Here is an 18,990-nt window from a genome sequence, read left to right as displayed (position 1 = left end):
CATTCAGGTCTCCTCCCACCACAACAACTTCCTCATCTTTCACGTTTTCCATCAGCTGCTCTATCGCACACCAGAATTTGTCCTTCTCTTCATCGCTTCGACCAACCTGCGGAGCATATCCCGAGATGACGTTCACCAAGAGCTTTCCAATCATCATTTTCACCATCATCAACCTATCAGTCACTCTAGTCACACTCACCACACTGTCTACAAACTCCTCAGAAAACAGGACACCAACACCATTCATGCCCTCCGGGCACCCTTGCCACACAAACTTGTATTTCTGTCCCTGCCTACCCTTCACCATTCTCACACCACTTCCCTTCCATCTCGTCTCTTGCACACAACATATGTCCACTCTTCTTCTGACCAATACTTCCACCACTTCTCCTGATCTCCCTGTCATTGTCCCCACATTCCATGTCCCAAACCTCAGAAACCGATCTCCACTTTGGGCTGCACCCTGCCCATATGTACTTGTGATTGTCATGGTTCTCTTTTTTGAGGCAATGTTTTTATGGCCGGATGCCCTTCCTGACGCCAACCCTCTTAGTCGTCTCTTACGACACGCAGGGATACGGTGTACCTATTCTGACCAGGGTACACACTGGGAAACGTTTAAAACATGTAAATTCTGGGGGGGGGGGGGGGGGGGGCGTCAGCATCACGGCTGCGGTTTAAACATATTCCAACAATATCCAAACAGAACGATGAAAAAACAATCCGGGAAAAGTCTCCAAGCGAGAACGTGGATTTGAGAAAGAAGGAGCAGAGGCGGAAGAAAACGAGATACAGGGGGCGGGGCACAAGCCGAGACGAGGAGGAGAGCGAACAAGCACGTGTCCGGGAGGAGAGAAAGAATCAATATATAATTATTTGTCTAGGGAGGTGAGGTGAGGGGGAGAAAACAAAATAAAAGAAACAAGCAATACAGCGAAGGAAATAACCCAAACCGACAAAACACCGACTGGGGGAGGGAAGCCCCAAGTCACCAGGCCGCGCACGAGGTACGACTCAGAAAACGATTAACTACACACAAGTTTGCACGAACCACAAACCAACACCAACTAGAAACACACAATAACACGTACACAGCAAAATAACCAGTGGAAATTTGACAAAGACAAGAATGGGAAAACACTCAAACTTCGATGCCGTGGAGAGCTCGAAGCACGCCTCACTCGCCCGAGGAACCGGAAGTGAACCGGGAGTTCCGGAACCGGAAGCAAGCGTGACAGGGCCACCAAATTCCATTTCAACCATCCATGTCGCTTAAGAAAATCATGTCCTAGCAAAACATCTGCACATAATGCTGGTAAGACCATGAGATGCACATCTGGAAATATTCGTCCCTTTATCACAAGCTTCAATCGACAATCCCCTTTTGTGCTGAGCCTAAGACCTTGAGAGGCCATAAAGATCCGACGTCTTGTCCCAATAATCGGCCATCCATGTTTTTGCACCAGTCGATAATCAACATAACTATCAGTAGACCCTGCATCGATTAAAGCTCCAACAAAAATTCCCTCGATCATAAGAGGGATAATAGCCCGAGCCAGGCCAGGTGGTCCTGCAGGTATCGAGCCATCCAGGCGAGACGATCACGCCTCGCGTGTGGATCCAACGCCAGCTAAAGTTTTCCATGCCGCAGTAGCTTGTAGTTCGTACGTGCAGCCTCCGGAGGTCGCTCGTGTCACGAGCGGAGTTTCAGAGCCAGCTAGAGTTTTCCGCGCCGAAGCAGGAGCTTGTAGTTCGTACGAGCAGTCTTCGGATGGCGCTCGTGTCACGCGCGGAGTTTCAAAGCCAACATGAGACGTTCGGATGCCGGCCAAGGACGGTCGCACCGCGTTCTGTCGTGTTTGCGCCACTTGGTTTGACGGCGCGATGAATCCCACCAAGGTCAAGCGAGCAGCCAGGGGCCCACGAGGAGGTGTGATTCTCATCAAAGTCGAGAGGGGCGCCCCGCTCTTTGCTCGGCCCACTGGCTCGGCGATAAGCACATTCATTGTCGAGCGAGTTTGTTTGCCCCGTGTCGCCTTTCGGCAAACCTTTGCAAAATGGCCTGGTTTTGTGCACAAATGACATATCGCATCACGAGCCGGGCACACAGACCTGGGATGTTGTCGATTCCCGCAAAAATAGCACGTAGCGTTACGTCCAGGCTTTGGTCCGGCAGCTGCTGCGGCCGTCAAGCCCGGTTCAGGGTCCTCCTCGGGAGCGGCCGGAGATTCCGGCAGAGATGCCGTGGCTGCATCCGCGTCCTCGGCGGTAGCTCTCTCCGGTCGAGCTTGTCGAGATGTCCCCGCAGTGACATATGGGTGTTCATACGCGTCGGTTTGTACCCGTGCTTGGGTGTAGACGTGAGCTAGCCGTAGAGCTTCTGCGAGCATCAAGTCGGCTTCTTCAAGAAGTCTTTGTCTGACAATTGAGGAGCTGAGTCCTGAGATGAAAGAATCGCGTACAAGATCATCGCAAACTTGTTCATGTGTACGTACCGCCGGCGCACTGTCAGTCAGCAGACGCCGTAGCTCTTGAGCGAAATGATCCAGGGTCTCCGTGGGCTGTTGTTTCCGTATGGCGAGCAGGTGCCGGGCATAAACCGCGCTTCGTTTCTTGATGTAAATTCGCTTTAGCTCTGTCACCGCGGCATCGAATGTCACGCACTGTTCGATAGCCCGGTAAATGTTATGATGCACTTTTGTCTGTAGCACCTCTAATTTCGTTTCATCAGTGACAGCGGTTTCCTTGGCCTTGAATTGATTGTCTAAGGTCTTCAGCCAATGTGTCAGTTCCGCTCCCGCGTCCGCTGCTTGTGGGTCGGCTGCGAATTGCAGCACCTGAATCATCCTGTGTCCCGCCATGTCGCCCACGTTCGCCTCTTGTTCTCGATTGGACAGCAAGACAAATTGTCATTAATTGCAATGGAAATCAGATCCACAACATTGTCCTGTAGGTAGGTTTAATGACAATTTGATCTCTGGCAATATCCTGCAGAATACAATCATGCAATATATATCAGGATCATGGAATCATAAAGAAAGTTCAGTAATATCAATCAATGCAAGCAAGCCTAGATTATCTACGTATACGCACCATCCGAGTCTACATGTCTTAGAATTAATTGTCACAGGAGTGTGCCAGAGCAGCAGTCGTCCGAGTTCTTATAGACGCCTCTCAGTGGTTAGAGAGAGCATCACACCTGGGTTCAACTTAGATACATTTTCATTACAGTAGGTACTGTACCGAGTTCAAAATGACACCATTTGCATTCTGGATGAGATTAAAATTTATCAAATTTCCTTCTTGATTAATTCGGTGAATTCCGTCTCAACTTCGGATATTTCCGGCCGTGAAAAACTATCCCCTACAGCCGCGAGATTTCTAATAAATAATTCTTCGGCAATTTTAGAATATTTGACGCCGTTTTCAGCCTCCGGAACGCGGTAATAAGCTTTTTTGAAATATTTTTTCAAATGCTCGAATCTCATTTGTTCTGGTGTTTGGTGACGATTTTCGTTGAAGATAACGAGGTTTGTCTTAACGTATTTTAATTACAAATTAGAGGTGCATTAGATTGTGAATCTAACAAAGATGGGTGAAACAAACTCCTATTGAACTTTTTCGCAATTGTTTTATGCATTCAAATGCTCGAATCTCATTGGTTCCGGTGTTTGGTGACGATTTTCGTTGAAGATAACGAGGTTGGTCTTAATGTATTTGAATTACAAATTAGAGGTGCATAAGAATGTGAATCAAAAAAATACGGGTGAAACAAACTCCTATTGAACTTTTTCAATTTGTTATGCATACTTCCGCATACGCAAGATGGCGGCCTCCATTGAGCGATTTGGTGCGTCTAAGCTTCGAAATTCTCAAGGGATCCAGCAAAATCTGGCTTTTCAATATAATACGTACGCGTTCATTCACAACACCGGCTTCGCCGGCTATAAGCTATTCATACACGTTATCACTGCAGGAAAAACACCTTGGGGAAGTGGGACATTATTAGTATTAATATTGTTTTGTCATAACATTAACAATATGCGATTATCATTAATTTTGTTATTCAAAGCGTCTTTGGAAAAACGTCACGATAAATCTTCTTCTTTGGACAAACGCCACGATAAAGCTAACTTAATACGGCTATACACCTCAACACGCAACACCATTGACGGCAATGGCGGGAAATCCCGCTCAGGGGAGAAAGCCCCCTTGGGGAGGGGGGGAAATGAATGCGCTTCAACCTTCATTATGTAACCCTTGGTCATCCTGTTAAGTTTGGTTGAGATTGGATAAGTAAGGACGGAATGTATTGGCGTCAAAAATTCATCAGACAGACGGACAGACACAAATGGCGTATTTTAGTATGATTCCACCAAAATTGTGGTATTTTAGTGTAACTTGTAACACCCCCTCTCACAGTGAGTGGTGCTACACGATACACCTTTACATAGACGCAAATGGGGTCATCCGCCAACCCTGAACCCCCAGGACTATACATTTTTTATTTATCCACCCAATACCTTCCTGTAGACACCACAAACACAACCACGACTTTTAAACTCATTTTGTCCAGAATCCAAATCCTGCACAACTAATTAACATTATTTCTACAGCAAACTCTTGAAGGATGTAACAAGAGGAGAAGACCTGTCGGTAATCAACGGACGGAGTTTGTTGAGAATTTCACGATCAAAGTTGTTTTCAATACCTCTTCATTAACGGTATGGACCTCAAACATCCGGGGCCTTCGTTCAAACTGAACTGATCTCTCCATACAGGTTGCTTCTGTCAAACCAGACGTGATCTGCTTAACAGAAACTTTCCTCCTTTATGATGTCTCTGATTCCTTAGTATCTCTCCTGGGCTACTCCCTCCTCCGGTATGATAGACCTGAGCCTCATCCTGGAGGTGGGGTTGCTATCTTTATCAAAAACTCTCTTCCTCACTCGCCCTGCACTGCACTCTCTCCACCTCACCCCCAGGAATACCTCTGGCTACGGCTTCCCCTTCGCTCCCACCTCTTGTTCATATGTGTGTTGTACCGTCCACTAAACAGTGATGACTCCATCTACATCTCGCTGTCTGATAATATGGACCAACTTCTATCTACTCATCCCAACTCTCTCTTCCTCATATGTGGTGATTTCAACTGTCATCATGCCAGTTGGCTGGGTGTGGGTACCTCTCTCACCAGCCATGGCTCCTCAGCAAAGGACTTCTGCGACTCACTGGGACTGACACAATCTGTCAATTTCCCGACCCGGATCTCAGTCAACGGAACATCTTCTCTTCTGGACTTGGTTATGACTAACTTCCCTGAAAATGTCTGCTGCTCTTCTTCTGCTCCAATCGGATCATCTGATCATGTCCTTGTTAAAGTGGACATCTCTCTGACCATCCTCGGGGAGCCTGCTCAGCGTCGACGAGTCTGGCATTTCACTCAGGCCAACTGGCACGGTCTTCAAGCAGCCATCAATCATCTGGACTGGTCTCCCATCTCTACCACCTCTGACATCAACTCATCCTGGGAATTCTTCCAAAGTAAATTGCTCTCTCTCATGCACAGATTTATCCCATCTCGTCTTCAGTTGTCATACCCTTCCTCCCGTCCATGGTACACGGATTCTTGTGGTGAGGCTGTTGCCCAGAAACAACTTGCCTTCGTCTCCTGGAAAGCAAATCCAACGGAAGGAAATCTCATTTCCTTTCACAAAGCCCGAAACAAGTGTGTGTCCACCCTCAGGAGAGCCAGGAAACAATATCTCTCCGTTCTCAAGACCGAACTCTCTTATCTGTCTCCCTCTTCCAAATCCTGGTGGCGTCTGGTCAAATCCGTTTCTGGTGTTTGTTCCCCCTCCATCCCCTCCCTTACCTCAAACGGCTACACAGCTGACTCCGCACGTGAAAAAGCTGAATGCCTCAACTCTGTGTTTGCCTCTAAATCTTGTGTCCCAAACCCATCCCTCTCTGTACCCACCATACCCAGTTGTACCCTGCTGCTCCTGGACTCCGTGTCCTTTCCTCCTGACAAGGTGGAAAAGTTTCTGTCAACCCTCGACTCTGATTCTGCAACTGGACCCGACGGCATCAGCCCACGGGTCCAAAAATCCTGCTCTGCCGCTCTATCTCACCCTCTCTCTGTTCTCTTCACCCTCTCTTTTGCTCAAGGTCAACTGCCATCTGCTTGGAAATCAGCCAACATCACCGCTTTGCACAAAAAAGGTGCAAAAACAGATCCTAGCAACTACAGACCAATCAGCCTTCTCCCAATTATCAGCAAAGTCATGGAATCCATCATTGCTTCGGATATGAAATCTTTCCTCTTCTCCAATGGCTTGATCTCTGATCATCAATTTGGTTTCAGACCAGGTCACTCTACTCTGGACATGCTGCTTCTGCTGTCTCAACAATGGATGGAGGTCCTCAATGCCAAACAGGAAATTAGAGCTGTCTCCCTCGACATATCACGTGCCTTCGACACGGTCTGGCACCCCGCTCTGCTCACCAAACTCTCCTCCTTTGGTATCCATGGAAATCTCCACGCATGGCTGGCGGACTTCCTCTCTAGTCGTCGTCAACGTGTGGCCCTGAATGGGTTTCTCTCATCTCCTCTTCCTGTTCAGGCTGGAGTTCCCCAAGGCAGTGTTCTGGGCCCCGTGCTTTTTCTGGTCTTCATCAATGATCTCTCTGACTCTCTTGAAAATCCTCTCTATCTCTTTGCTGATGACTCCACTCTCTGCCGCTCCAGTCCTCTTCCCTCAGATCGGCAGTCTGCAGCCTCCTCACTCTCTGAAGACTTGGACAAAATCACAGACTGGTCAAACAAGTGGAACATGTCTTTCAATCCTGACAAATCTCACACTCTTACTATGTGTCTCCGAAAAGATCGACTGGACAACCCTCCCATCTACTTTCTCAACAATCCTCTCCAAGAAGTTCTGTCGCTCAAGCTTTTGGGTCTCACAATCTGCCATGATCTTTCTTGGGAAAACCACATTTCCAAGCTGGCCTCCAAAGCCAGTCGCCGACTGGGCATCCTCCGTCGTGCGAAGTCCTTCCTCGGCACACCTGAGCTCCTCACCACATACAAGGCTTTCATCCGCAGCTTAATGGAATACTGTTCTCCCCTATGGGCCGGTGCTCCTGCCTCACACCTAGCTCGGCTTCACGCTGTTGAAACCAAAGCTTTCAGAATTATTGGAATCTCCCGCGATGAAGCTATCTCTGAGGGCCTTTCACTCACTCACCGCAGGCAGGTAGGTGGTCTTTCTGTCTTCTACCGGCTCCTCTCCGGCCTTGCACCCCCAGCTCTCTCTGTGCTCTGTCCCCCAAATATTCCTACAGGTCGCACAAGATCTGCCAGCAACCCTCTGATGGTTAAACTGCCGAAATCTCGGCTCTCTGCTCACCTTCACTCTTTCATTCCTCTTTTCTCCCGCCTCTGGAACAAACTCCCTCACTCCCTTCAATCCCACTCCTCCCTCCAGGTCTTTAAAACAGCTGTTCACCACCATCTCTTATCTTCCCCCATCCAAAACCTTGATCTTTTCTACCCCCGCTAATTCACCCCAGATCCACCTTGTTTGAAATTCCAACTTCTTTCCTGGAAGTCCTGGCAGTGTCCATATGTTTTATACCTCTCCCACCGCCCCCTTCCCATGACCCCCCGCCCCCAATGCCCTCGCCCTCTCTCAGATCTCTCGATGTCTCCATGTCTCTCGGTCCCTGCTCTCAAATGTTGTGTTTGTGTCCTTCCCCCTCTCTCCCCATCTTGTCTACCGCTCCCGATGTTATATGTTTTATGTGTCGGTTTGTCTTTCTGTGTGATTAATGTTCGCTCTTTCACGAGCCTCGATCTTGTATACAAAAAAAACAACAAAAAAAAACAAAAAAAAACATTTGCACAAACAGTGCTGATGCCTTGAAGCCGCACCATGTTTTCTGTTTGCAGAGTTCAAAATTGTTTTATGCTGATTGTAAACTTGGATGTTCTTTTAACTTCATACCACCCTGTGGCTTTTCGGTTTTTTATGGCAGGCAGTGGATTTTCCAGTGGGAAGCCAAGCCACATTGCTCTGTCAGCTTTGTACTCTTTTTCCTTATTTCACCATAAACCCGCCTGGGAAGTGTCAGCGGTGTCCCAGTGTGCCCAGGCCATCTAATAGTTTCAGCTTTTCATAGCTCGGGAATTTGCTATTTTCATTATTAATTTGTACTTCACTTTATTGTTTACTTTTGGGGTTTTTTGACACAATAAATGTTTTTTTTTTCTTTTCATGGCAAATAAACCACTGCCACCTTTGAGCTTTTCCAGTATCATGCAATCATAAACAGTCTTCCTTTTGCGGTTCATGCCTCATGATTGTTTTTATTTTATTTTTCTTCATTCTGAGAAGTTTGTTTTTAGCTCACCTGGAACGAAGTTCTGGGGAGCTTATGTGATGGCGCGTCGTCCGTCCATCAGTCCGTCCATCTGTCCATCCGTAAACAGTTGAAACTTCTTCTCCGAAACCGCTGATGGGATTGCCACCAAATTTGGCCCAAATGATATTTGTTGTGTTGTGACTAAAGGTTGTTCACGGCAATTAAAAAAAATCTGCCTCTTTAGGGGTCTACGTGGGGGTCAAAGTGGATCCAGGTTTGACCCCCCAAAATAGATATTTGCTTTCTCCTCTGAAACTACACACACTATTTCGATGAAACTTCACCACAACCTTCATCACCCGTGCTGTATCAAAGTTTGTTCACGGCATTAAAAAAATCTTCCTCTTTGGTAGTCTTTGGTAGATTTGGTAGATTGCCCCCCAAAATAGGTATGTGCTTTCTTCTCGGAAACTCCACATGCAATTCTGATGAAACATGACCACAACCTTAATCACCTGTATTGTACCAAAGTTTGTTCCTGGCATTTAAAAAATCGAGGTCTAAGGTGGTCCATGGGGCTTGCTTGCCATGGCTTGCCCCCCAAAATAGGTATTTTTTTGTTTTTTGTTTAAAGTCTTATGATTATATTAGTATGATTCTACATGCTGTTGCTGCCCTGTCTTCTATAAACCATTGAAATTGGTTTAAAATACCTTTCGTCAGTGCAGTATACTGTTTATTCGACCAGGTGAGCACCAGGGGTATGGTGTTGCCCCTGTGTTTCTTTATACACATTCTCCTTCTGTTTTGGACATGACTATACATATATATATATATATACACTACATGGCCAAAAGTATGCGGACACCCATTATAATTAGTGGATTCAGCTGTTTCAGCCACATTTATTGCTGACAGGTATATATAATAAAGCACACAACCATACAATCTCCAAAGACAAACATTGGCAATAGAATGGGCCGTACTGAAGTGCTCAGTGACTTTCAACGTGGCACCGTCATCGGATGCCACCTTTCCAACAAGTCAGTTCGTCAAATTTCTGCCCTGCTAGAGCTGCCCCGGTCAACTGTAAGTGCTATTATTATGAAGTGGAAATGTCAAGGAGCAACAGCAGCTCAGTCATGAGGTGGTAGGCCACACAAGCTCACAGAAAGGGACCGCCGAGTGCTGAAGCGCGTAGTGTGTAAAAATCGTCTGTCCTCGGTTGCAACACTCACCACCGAGTTCCAAACTGCCTCTGGAAGCAACATCAGCACAACAACTGTTCGTCGGGAACTTCATGAAATGGGTTTACATGGCCGAGCAGCCACACACAAGCCTAAGACCACCATGTGCAATGTAAACTGGCGTGCACAGAGCCCTGACCTCAACCCCATCGAACACCTTTGGGATGAATTGGAACGCCGACTGCGAGCCAGGCCTATTCGTCCAAAATCAGTGCCCGACCTCACGAATGCTCTTGTGGCTGAATGGAAGCAAATCCTCGCAGTAATGTTCCAACATTTAGTGGAAGCCTTCCTAGAAGAGCGGAGGGTGTTTTAGAAGCAAAGGGGGGGAACAACTCCATGTTAATGTCCATGATTTTGTAATGAGATGTCGACGAGCACATATGGTTGTGATGTTCGGGTGTCTACATAATTTTGGCCATGTAGAAAAAAAACCTTATTCCCGAATAGATTAACTTGTAAAATGGGTCGGGATGTCCGGATATCTGTATGTCCATCCGTTAACTGATTGCCATTTTTTCTACTTCTCCCTTATCACCTGACCTACTGATTGTTCTGAAACTTGACACATTAATACAAGACAGTATCCCGCACAATCGCTCACGCTTCGATTTTCCGATTTTGGATCATACGTGCTCCCATTGGTGGTTACCCCCTGAAACTTTGGATCCCTACTCGTCCCTTATTTATCAACCAATTGCTTTGAAACCTGATACAACCCTTAGACTCGATGATCCGCAGGATCGCTCGGTTTTACATTTTCATTTTTCGTATTTTTCAAATTCGATCATGGGGGCTCCAGGGTTTGAGGGGGGCATTACCCCCTGAAACTTTGGATCCCCTCTTGTCCCTTATGTAACAACCGATTACTATGAAATCCGAGAAAATCCTTCTACTCCAACGTCCGCAGGATCATTACTCTCGCCAGGGAGTAATGCATTCGATCGTGTCCGTCCGTCCGTCCGTGTGTGTGTGTGTGTGCATATGTGTGTTCCTATGTTCGTGTGTTCGTGTGTTTGTGAACAGGATATCTGGAAAAGTTCTGAACGGATTTGGATGACAGTTGGTGGGATGATTGCCCTTGGGATAAGGAAGAATTGATTAGTTTTTGGTGAAGCTCAGGATATTATTCCGGATCCAGGAATTTTTTTGGGAAAGATTTTTTCTGTTTTACTGTATTAAAGCTTTTATTCTTATTCTTAAATGATGTTTTTCTCCTCTAATTCCGAGATATATCAAAATAAATTCGCTGACAGGGCCTACTTTCTTTTTCATTTATTGTTTTGGGCAGAGGGGATGTTAAACAAAACGTATTATTCCAACTTGACCCACGGTGGGAGTATGCGCTCTACTGAGTGGCGTTCTAGTTCAGTCTGAGATGTTCCAATTTCCGATCAGGGGGGCTTTCAAGGGGTCCTCCAAAATCAACAGTAGTCTGAACCACAACCTCCACAACCACTCGAGGCTATTTATTACCTCCGAAACCAAAATGGGATGGAGGTTATGTTTTTCGCTGTCTGTTTGTCCATTTGTTTGTTTGTTTGTTTGTTTGTGAACAAAATATCTAAAAAAGTTGTGGACGGATTCGGACGAACCTTAGCAGATATGTAGCGTATGTCACAAGGACGAAATGATTAGATTTTCGTGAAGATCCACATTCGGATCCGGATACTAGAATTTTTTAAGTGATTCTTCACCATTGGGAGATTGGGCAAAAATGATACATAGCAGGATATCTCAGAAAGTTATCGGTGGATTTGGACGAAACTTGGTGACGAAACTTGGTGGACAGGTTGTGTGTGTGATAAGGAAGAATCGATACGATTTTGGTGAAGATCTGAATATGGATTCGCGTATGCGAATTATTTGATTTTTAGTGATTCTTCGTCATTGAGTGATCGGGCTAAGATCGATATAAAGCGGATCTCAAAACGTTATGGACGGATTTGGACGAAACTTGTTGGACAGGTTGTGTGTGTGACAAGGAAGAATCGATTCCATTTTGGTGAAGATCCGGATTCGGATCCAGCTTGTAGAATTTTTAAAGTGATTCTTCACCATTGAGTGATATGGCCAACCAGGCGGAGGTATGCTCTCTACTAGTTTAACATGTTACATTTGTTATTAATGCTTGTTGTTTGTGTCCTTCATGACATCCCTAAAAACAGTAAGTTTCCTGTTCGGAATGATTTTCAATTTCGTTTCACTGCCAGCCAGACAGACAGATTAAAAACAATTATCCATGTGGGAAGCCTCTGTGTGCATCCTCGCTTGGGGAAGACATTCCATACAATTTTCCAAATTCAGAACCAAAGAACTGCTAAACTACAGGTTCGTTTTCCCATTCATGTTCAAAATATAACATTGAATTAAAATTACGTTCTTCCTCGATTACAAACTGACATTTGTAGACAGACAGACAAAGTGAGACAATTTGCTTAACCCCACTTTTCGCTTCACTCACGAAGTAATAAATTCACAGGTTGCTTATTTATAATGTTCAGGAAGGGATGACCTGCCTTGTCTCGTCTATACATGACACCAATCCACAATTTTTCATGACTCCTAATACCCTCAGTGTAAATTCAGATGGGCACAAAAATACTCATTCTGAAAAGTCATTTCCCAAACTCGATTTGTCTGAAGTTATTCCTAAGCTCAACTTTTCAATCTGTGTTTACGTCACCCAGATTGTCTCTGCCGCAGATGTGTCCTGCCAAGGAGATGATGGTGAAATGGTCGAACTACATGCCTGCCTCGTCCTTACCAGCCTGGCACCTCTCCCGGTCTCCCGGCCTTGTCGCTTGCCCTGCCCCGGGATCGACCGCTGCACCTTCTCCCCCTGGTCTCCGTGGAGCCCGTGCCCTCCGCCGCCCACCTGCGGCATGCCAAGCACAAGGCGCCGCAGCCTAATCGGTGAGAAAGACGGCCAGAAATCATCGAGGAAAAGCACAGGTTTCTATTTATCCTACATGATAAGCAAGCCGTCAGCTTCTCCATTCATATATAAACTCTATCAGCACTACTTTTCAATAGAGGTGATCACTTTTTTGGGGTGTTATGTGTACAACGCTTTTTTACCCTCGCCCGAGGAGAGGGTATTGCATTTGAGTCCGTTTGTTTGTCTGTTTGTCTGTGTGTTTGTCTGTGTGTTTGTCTGTCTGTTTGTTTGTCTGTTTGTTTGTTTGTCCGCACAGAATAAACATGATTTTCTCTGCAACCGTTGATCCGATTGCCAGGAAATTTTCACCATAGGTGCAACTCCACCTGTATAATTTTTTAAATAATGATGACGTCATCGGTCACGTGGTTCGGCCGCCATCTAGGAAAAACCGAAAAACTTTGGACCTCTATATCTCCGAAAGCGCTGAATAGAAAAAATTGAGACATGGCTCATTGTAAAGAACTCTCCATGTGGAATAACATCTGTGAATGATGATGATGTCATAGGTGCCTCCATTATGACGTCATATTTTGACAAGCACAAAACGTCATCCGATCAAGATAAAATTTCTTGAGCATCATCTAGGAATAAATTAGTGGGAAAAATAATAATTATGACGTCATCGGTCACTTGTTTCGGTCGCCATATTTGTTTTAACACAAAAGCCTTAAAAACCACTGAAATTACAACCTGGCAAGTGTTTGCAATCTCTGATTGCTCTTTTTCTTGTTTTCTTTGTTATGCACTTTCAGTTTGATATGTTTTGTGTTCTCAGCTGAACACATATTTTGGATGCTCGGATTTCAGATTTTAATCTCTGTTTTGATTTTCAGATTGTCTACTGGTGTCCCTGTAATACATATAAAAGTACAGTGACGTCTCCTAATGCCCCAGTCCTGAACTTCATCTAAGTACAAGCTCCTGCATGGGCCTTTGGTCATTGTAAATAGAAAACAAAATCAGGAAATTTTTGGTTATTATATTTAGAAACATGCTTTGCATGAATTATTCACTGGATATGGAAAATTCCATTAAATGTGTAAATAATCTTCTATGTTTGGTTGACGTCTGGTCAGAATTACACCAGCACCACACAGTGTGTTGCTTTCAAATAAGAAAATGAGAAGAAAAGTAAGAATTCAAATAAATTAGAAAGCTTCTGAAAATGCAAAGCCTATTGACCTTTAGACCAAATTACCTTTTCACAGACACACAGACACACAGACACACACATCTGCTTTGAAATCAGACGTATTATTCTTCTTCTGTTTGCTAAACATGACCGAAACAGCAAAAAAAAAAAAAAAAAAAAATTTGATGATTTTATGCAATCTTCACCTTTGACCTTTTGATCTAAAAAAATTTGATTCTAGCTTTTGATTGGTGAACCTATTCAGTGACCCAATATGCAAAGTTTCAGGTCATTTGGATGAAAATTGACCATTATATGTGATGCTGACCTTTTTTAGCCGCGTCGCAGACGCTGCTCATAGAGTGCCCTCTGCTGTTGTTGTTGTTCTTCTTCTTCTTCTTGTTCTTCTTGTTCTTGCAGAGAAGGCAAAACCTCAAAGCTCCACCCATTCTGGGAACCATAGCTCCACCCATTGTGGGAGAGGCTTCATATAAACAAATATCCACCATTTTATTAACTCGCATAGCTTTGAGGCCTGTTTTGTAGGCCCGTGGTGTCTTCCTCTCCCACACAGTTTTATTTCAAACAAATTCGATATATCATTTCATTTTTCACAGTCGCTAACATAGTTTTAGACTCGGTTGAAAAAAAACGGGAAGAAAATCCGATGGAAGTTGCCCTTTATAGAACGAAATGAATTCTCAAAGGCCTGTAACTTCAAGTCCATTGAGATTTTTTTTTTTAAATCGCGGCATGGTCAGTCATACACCGCCCGAAATAAGAGACGGGAAAATGCCGAGATATATATATTTTGTTTAAATTGCGGCATGGTCAGTCATACACCGCCTGAAATAAGAGACGGGAAAATGCCAAGATATATTAAAAATTCGTCCATTTGATGACAATCGTCACGATGAAATATTTAATTTATACGTCGTCACAATAATGTGGAGAGAGGAGCATAGGTCGGTTCACGTGTCGCCACACACGGGAAATTGCCGAGATATATATTTTTTCAATCGCGGTATGGTCAGTCATACACCGCCTGAAATAACAGACGGGAAAATGCCGAGATATATTAAAAATTCGTCGCCACACACGGGAAATTGCCGAGATATATTTTCACTTTGCACAAAAATAACATCAAGTAATCGAATCAATAGGAATGTCCTGTGCCTATAACATCGACGTTATAGGCACAGCTGCATCTAGGCATTGTGTAACATCGACGCGGCTTTTGTTTTAATTAAAACTTTTTGTACTTGTTTTTTCTTGTATACAAGATCGAGGCTCGTGAAAGAGCTAACATCAATCACAAAAAAGACAAACGGACACACAACACATCCAATAAAGGGAGCGGGAGACAAGATGGGTAGAGAGAGGGAAGCACACAAGTACACAGCAGAGAACAGGGAAAACGGAAGATCGGTGGGAGGGAGAGGGCTTGGGGGGAGGAGGCATGGGAAGGCGGGGGGGGGGGGGTGGGGACGGGGGTATAAAACATATGGACACTGCGAGGACTTCCAGGACAGAAGTTGGTATTTCAAAAAAGTGGATCTGGGATGAATTAACGGGGGTGGAAAAGATCAAGGTTTTGGATGGGCGAAGATAAGAGATGGTGGTGAACAGCTGTTTTAAAGACATGGAGGGATGAGTGGGATTGAAGAGAGTGAGGGAGGTTGTTCCAGAGGCAGGAGAAAAGAGGAATGAAGGAGTGAAGGTGAGCATAGAGTCTTGATTTTGGCAATTTCACCGGGAGAGGGTGGCCGTTTGATCAAATTCTTAATTTTTCTTCTCCATGTTCTCATCATTAAGCTTAGTTTAAAATTTCTGGACTCACACACACACACACACACACACACACACGCACACACACAGACACAAACACAGAAGTGATTGCAAAACCCGGTCTTCTGCGAATGCAGTGGTGTCCGATTTGTCCGTGTCCGTGTCCGCTTTCATTTGGAACTTCTTCTTCTTCTGTACGCTAAATATAACGGAAATAGCTAAAGATACAAAGATTGACGATTTAGGTGACCATGACCTTTTGACCTCAATAGCATTTTGGCTTCGGCGACCCAATATGCATACCCTGCTCAAATTTCTAGTCAATCAGATGTAAATTGATAATTTTGTAACTTTGTCCTTTTACCTTTTGCCCTTATTGACAGAACGCAGGTTACACAATGAATTTGGTCATATCGGGTTACTGACATATTGATATTCTATGCAACCTTGACCTTTGACCTTTTGATCTAAAAAAACAATTGGATTTTAGCTTTTGAGTGGTGAACTAATTCAGTGACCCAATGTGCAAATTCTTAAAATTTTAGGTCAATTGGGTGAAAATTGACTATTTTATGTGACGTTGACCTTTTATATTTTGACCTGTTGGCCAAATTATTAATTTGTCTTCTCCACATTCTCATAATGAAGCTTTGTTGAAAATTTGATGACAAAACTCAAATGGTAAAAAAGTTATGGCCCAGACAGGCAGCAACACACACACACACACACACGTGATTGCAAAACCCCGTCTCCCACGGTGTGGAGGGGAGGATGGGCTAGTGAGATTAGAGACATTGATGAAGGTGAAGAGGAATATCAAAGGCTTTCAAGCTGAAAATCTTATTAGGATTGGATTGTGGAGGTTCTGACCAAACGCCGTTAAACTTTGCATTGGAATGAAAGTATACTCAGAATTTTTTATTTTTTTATTTTACAAACTGAGATTTACTATATGTAGTTGTTGTTAAATTTTTCATTTACATCTGTATATGACAAAAGTGCACAATGAAGCAACAAATGCTTAACTTTGGTGAATTCCTCAGTAATTTCTGTGTGGACAGCCACGTCTTAATGCACCTGGGGTTTCCCTCATTGTTTGGGGGAAAATGTAATACTCTGTGACGTCACAGAGGTACGCTTTTTGTTATCAGGCTTTATGTTTGGACATATAATTAAGACAATGTAAAGTTATCAAAACTTAGGTTAAGACACAGGAATGTAAATTGCTCACAACAAGCTCCAGATTTTAAGCATAAATATACGAGTGCATCCCTCCAATCGTGTTATTCTCTCTGATACTAATGGCAAGCCATCGCCATTTCACGTTAGCCTCTATTCCAATCTCCAAACTTTTCTATTCCCACCAAAGCTCTTCTGCTTTTCCGTCTGCACTTTTCCTGTCTGCTTCCATGTTCCTTGGCCACTCATCCCACTTGTTCTCTCGTCCAGTCTGTATGTGTTTTTCTATGGATGCGCTGTGTGTGTACCCTAACCAATGTGTATGTGCTGTGTGTACGCATGTATATCCTGACCCTAACCAATGTGTATGTGCTGTGTGTACGCATGTATATCCTGACCCTAACCCTGTGTATGTGCTTTGTGTACGCATGTATATCCTGACCCCAACCAATGTGTATGTGCTGTGTGTACGTATGTATATCCTGACCCTAACCCTAAGTATGTGCTGTTTGTACGCATGTATGTGCTAACCCTAACCCTGTGTATGTGCTGTGTGTACGCATGTATGTGCTAACCCTAACCAATGTGTATGTGCTGTGTGTACGCATGTATATCCTGACCCTAACCCTAAGTATGTGCTGTGTGTACGCATGTATGTGCTAACTCTAACCAATGTGTATGTGCTGTGTGTACGCATGTATATCCTGACCCCAACCAATGTGTATGTGCTGTGTGTACGCATGTATATCCTGACCCTAACCCTAAGTATGTGCTGTTTGTACGCATGTATGTGCTAACCCTAACCCTGTGTATGTGCTGTGTGTACGCATGTATGTGCTAACCCTAACCAATGTGTATGTGCTGTGTGTACGCATGTATATCCTGACCCTAACCCTAAGTATGTGCTGTGTGTACGCATGTATATCCTGACCCTAACCATAAGTATGTGCTGTGTGTACGCATGTATGTGCTAACCCTAACCAATGTGTATGTGCTGTGTGTACGCATGTATATCCTGACCCTAACCCTAAGTATGTGCTGTGTGTACGCATGTATATCCTAACCCTGTGTATGTGCTGCTTCACCTTTGATTGTCCCTTTACCTTTTTTCATCCTCCCTTGTACATCAACTCTCTTGCACATCAACCCTTCTATAATGAAAATAAACATTTTCAAAAATTCTGTAAAATAATAAGCCAATGCTACCTCATCTCGAAATGTCTTCATTAAGCTATTGCTCTCAATTTGGGCAGAGTGCCAGTTCAGCCTTTGTGCTATTAGTGTGACTCTGCATTTCATTGGATTGTTGTCATTCAATTCAACTTGGAATTCAAATTGTAAGGCAAGCTTCAACTCTGTTTGGGGAATGCAAATTGATGAATGGAAATCGACAACTCAAAAACGAAATGTAAAGTGAAAAATATCGTTTCTCTCTTGGATAAGCTGTGGGGTTAATAGCCATTAAAATGTCATATCTTAACTTTGTACTGCCTTCAATAAATCCTGTACATGGGTCATCTGCTATCAATCTGCAGTGTGGACTCTCATTCTGTATGATGGACTCTCACTCCACAATGTGGACTCTCATTCTGCATTATGGACTCTCACTCCACAATGTGGACTCTCATTCTGCATTATGGACTCTCACTCCTCAGTGTGGACTCTCAATCCGCATTATGGACTCTCACTCCACAATGTGGACTCTCATTCTGCATTATGGACTCTCACTCCACAATGTGGACTCTCATTCTGCATTATGGACTCTCACTCCTCAGTGTGGACTCTCACTCTGCATTATGGAATATCACTCCACAATGTGGACTCTCATTTTGCATTATGGACTCTCACTCCTCAGTGTGGACTCTCACTCTGCATTATGGAATATCACTCCACAATGTGGACTCTCATTTTGCATTATGGACTCTCACTCCTCAGTGTGGACTCTCAATCTGCATTATGGACTCTCACTCTGCATTATGGACTCTCACTCCTCAGTGTGGACTCTCATTCTGCATTATGGACTCTCACTCCTCAGTGTGGACTCTCACTCTGCATTATGGAATATCACTCCACAATGTGGACTCTCATTCTGCATTATGGACTCTCACTCCTCAGTGTGGACTCTCACTCTGCATTATGGAATATCACTCCACAATGTGGACTCTCATTTTGCATTATGGACTCTCACTCCTCAGTGTGGACTCTCAATCTGCATTATGGACTCTCACTCTGCAGTGAGGGCTCTCACTCTGCATTATGGAATATCACTCCACAATGTGGACTCTCATTTTGCATTATGGACTCTCACTCCTCATTGTGGACTCTCAATCTGC

At 44.3% G+C, this 18,990-nt stretch overlaps 1 protein-coding gene across 1 annotated transcript in view; it reads left to right on the top strand.

Moving 5' to 3' along the window:
• Nucleotides 1-18,990, top strand: part of LOC137429512 (thrombospondin type-1 domain-containing protein 7A-like) — a 665,061-nt gene that overhangs the window by 167,075 nt on the left and 478,996 nt on the right. Inside the window, exon 7 of the mRNA XM_068119458.2 lies at nt 12,321-12,530. Within this exon, the coding sequence (XP_067975559.2) occupies nt 12,321-12,530 (210 nt within the window). The remainder of the gene's footprint in view (nt 1-12,320; nt 12,531-18,990) is intronic.

Source organism: Myxine glutinosa, chromosome 6 (genome assembly GCF_964187855.1).
Source record: "Myxine glutinosa chromosome 6, kmMyxGlut1.1, whole genome shotgun sequence".
In the NCBI taxonomy this organism is placed as follows: Eukaryota; Metazoa; Chordata; class Myxini; order Myxiniformes; family Myxinidae; genus Myxine; species Myxine glutinosa.
This window is presented reverse-complemented; position numbering and strand designations above follow the sequence as displayed.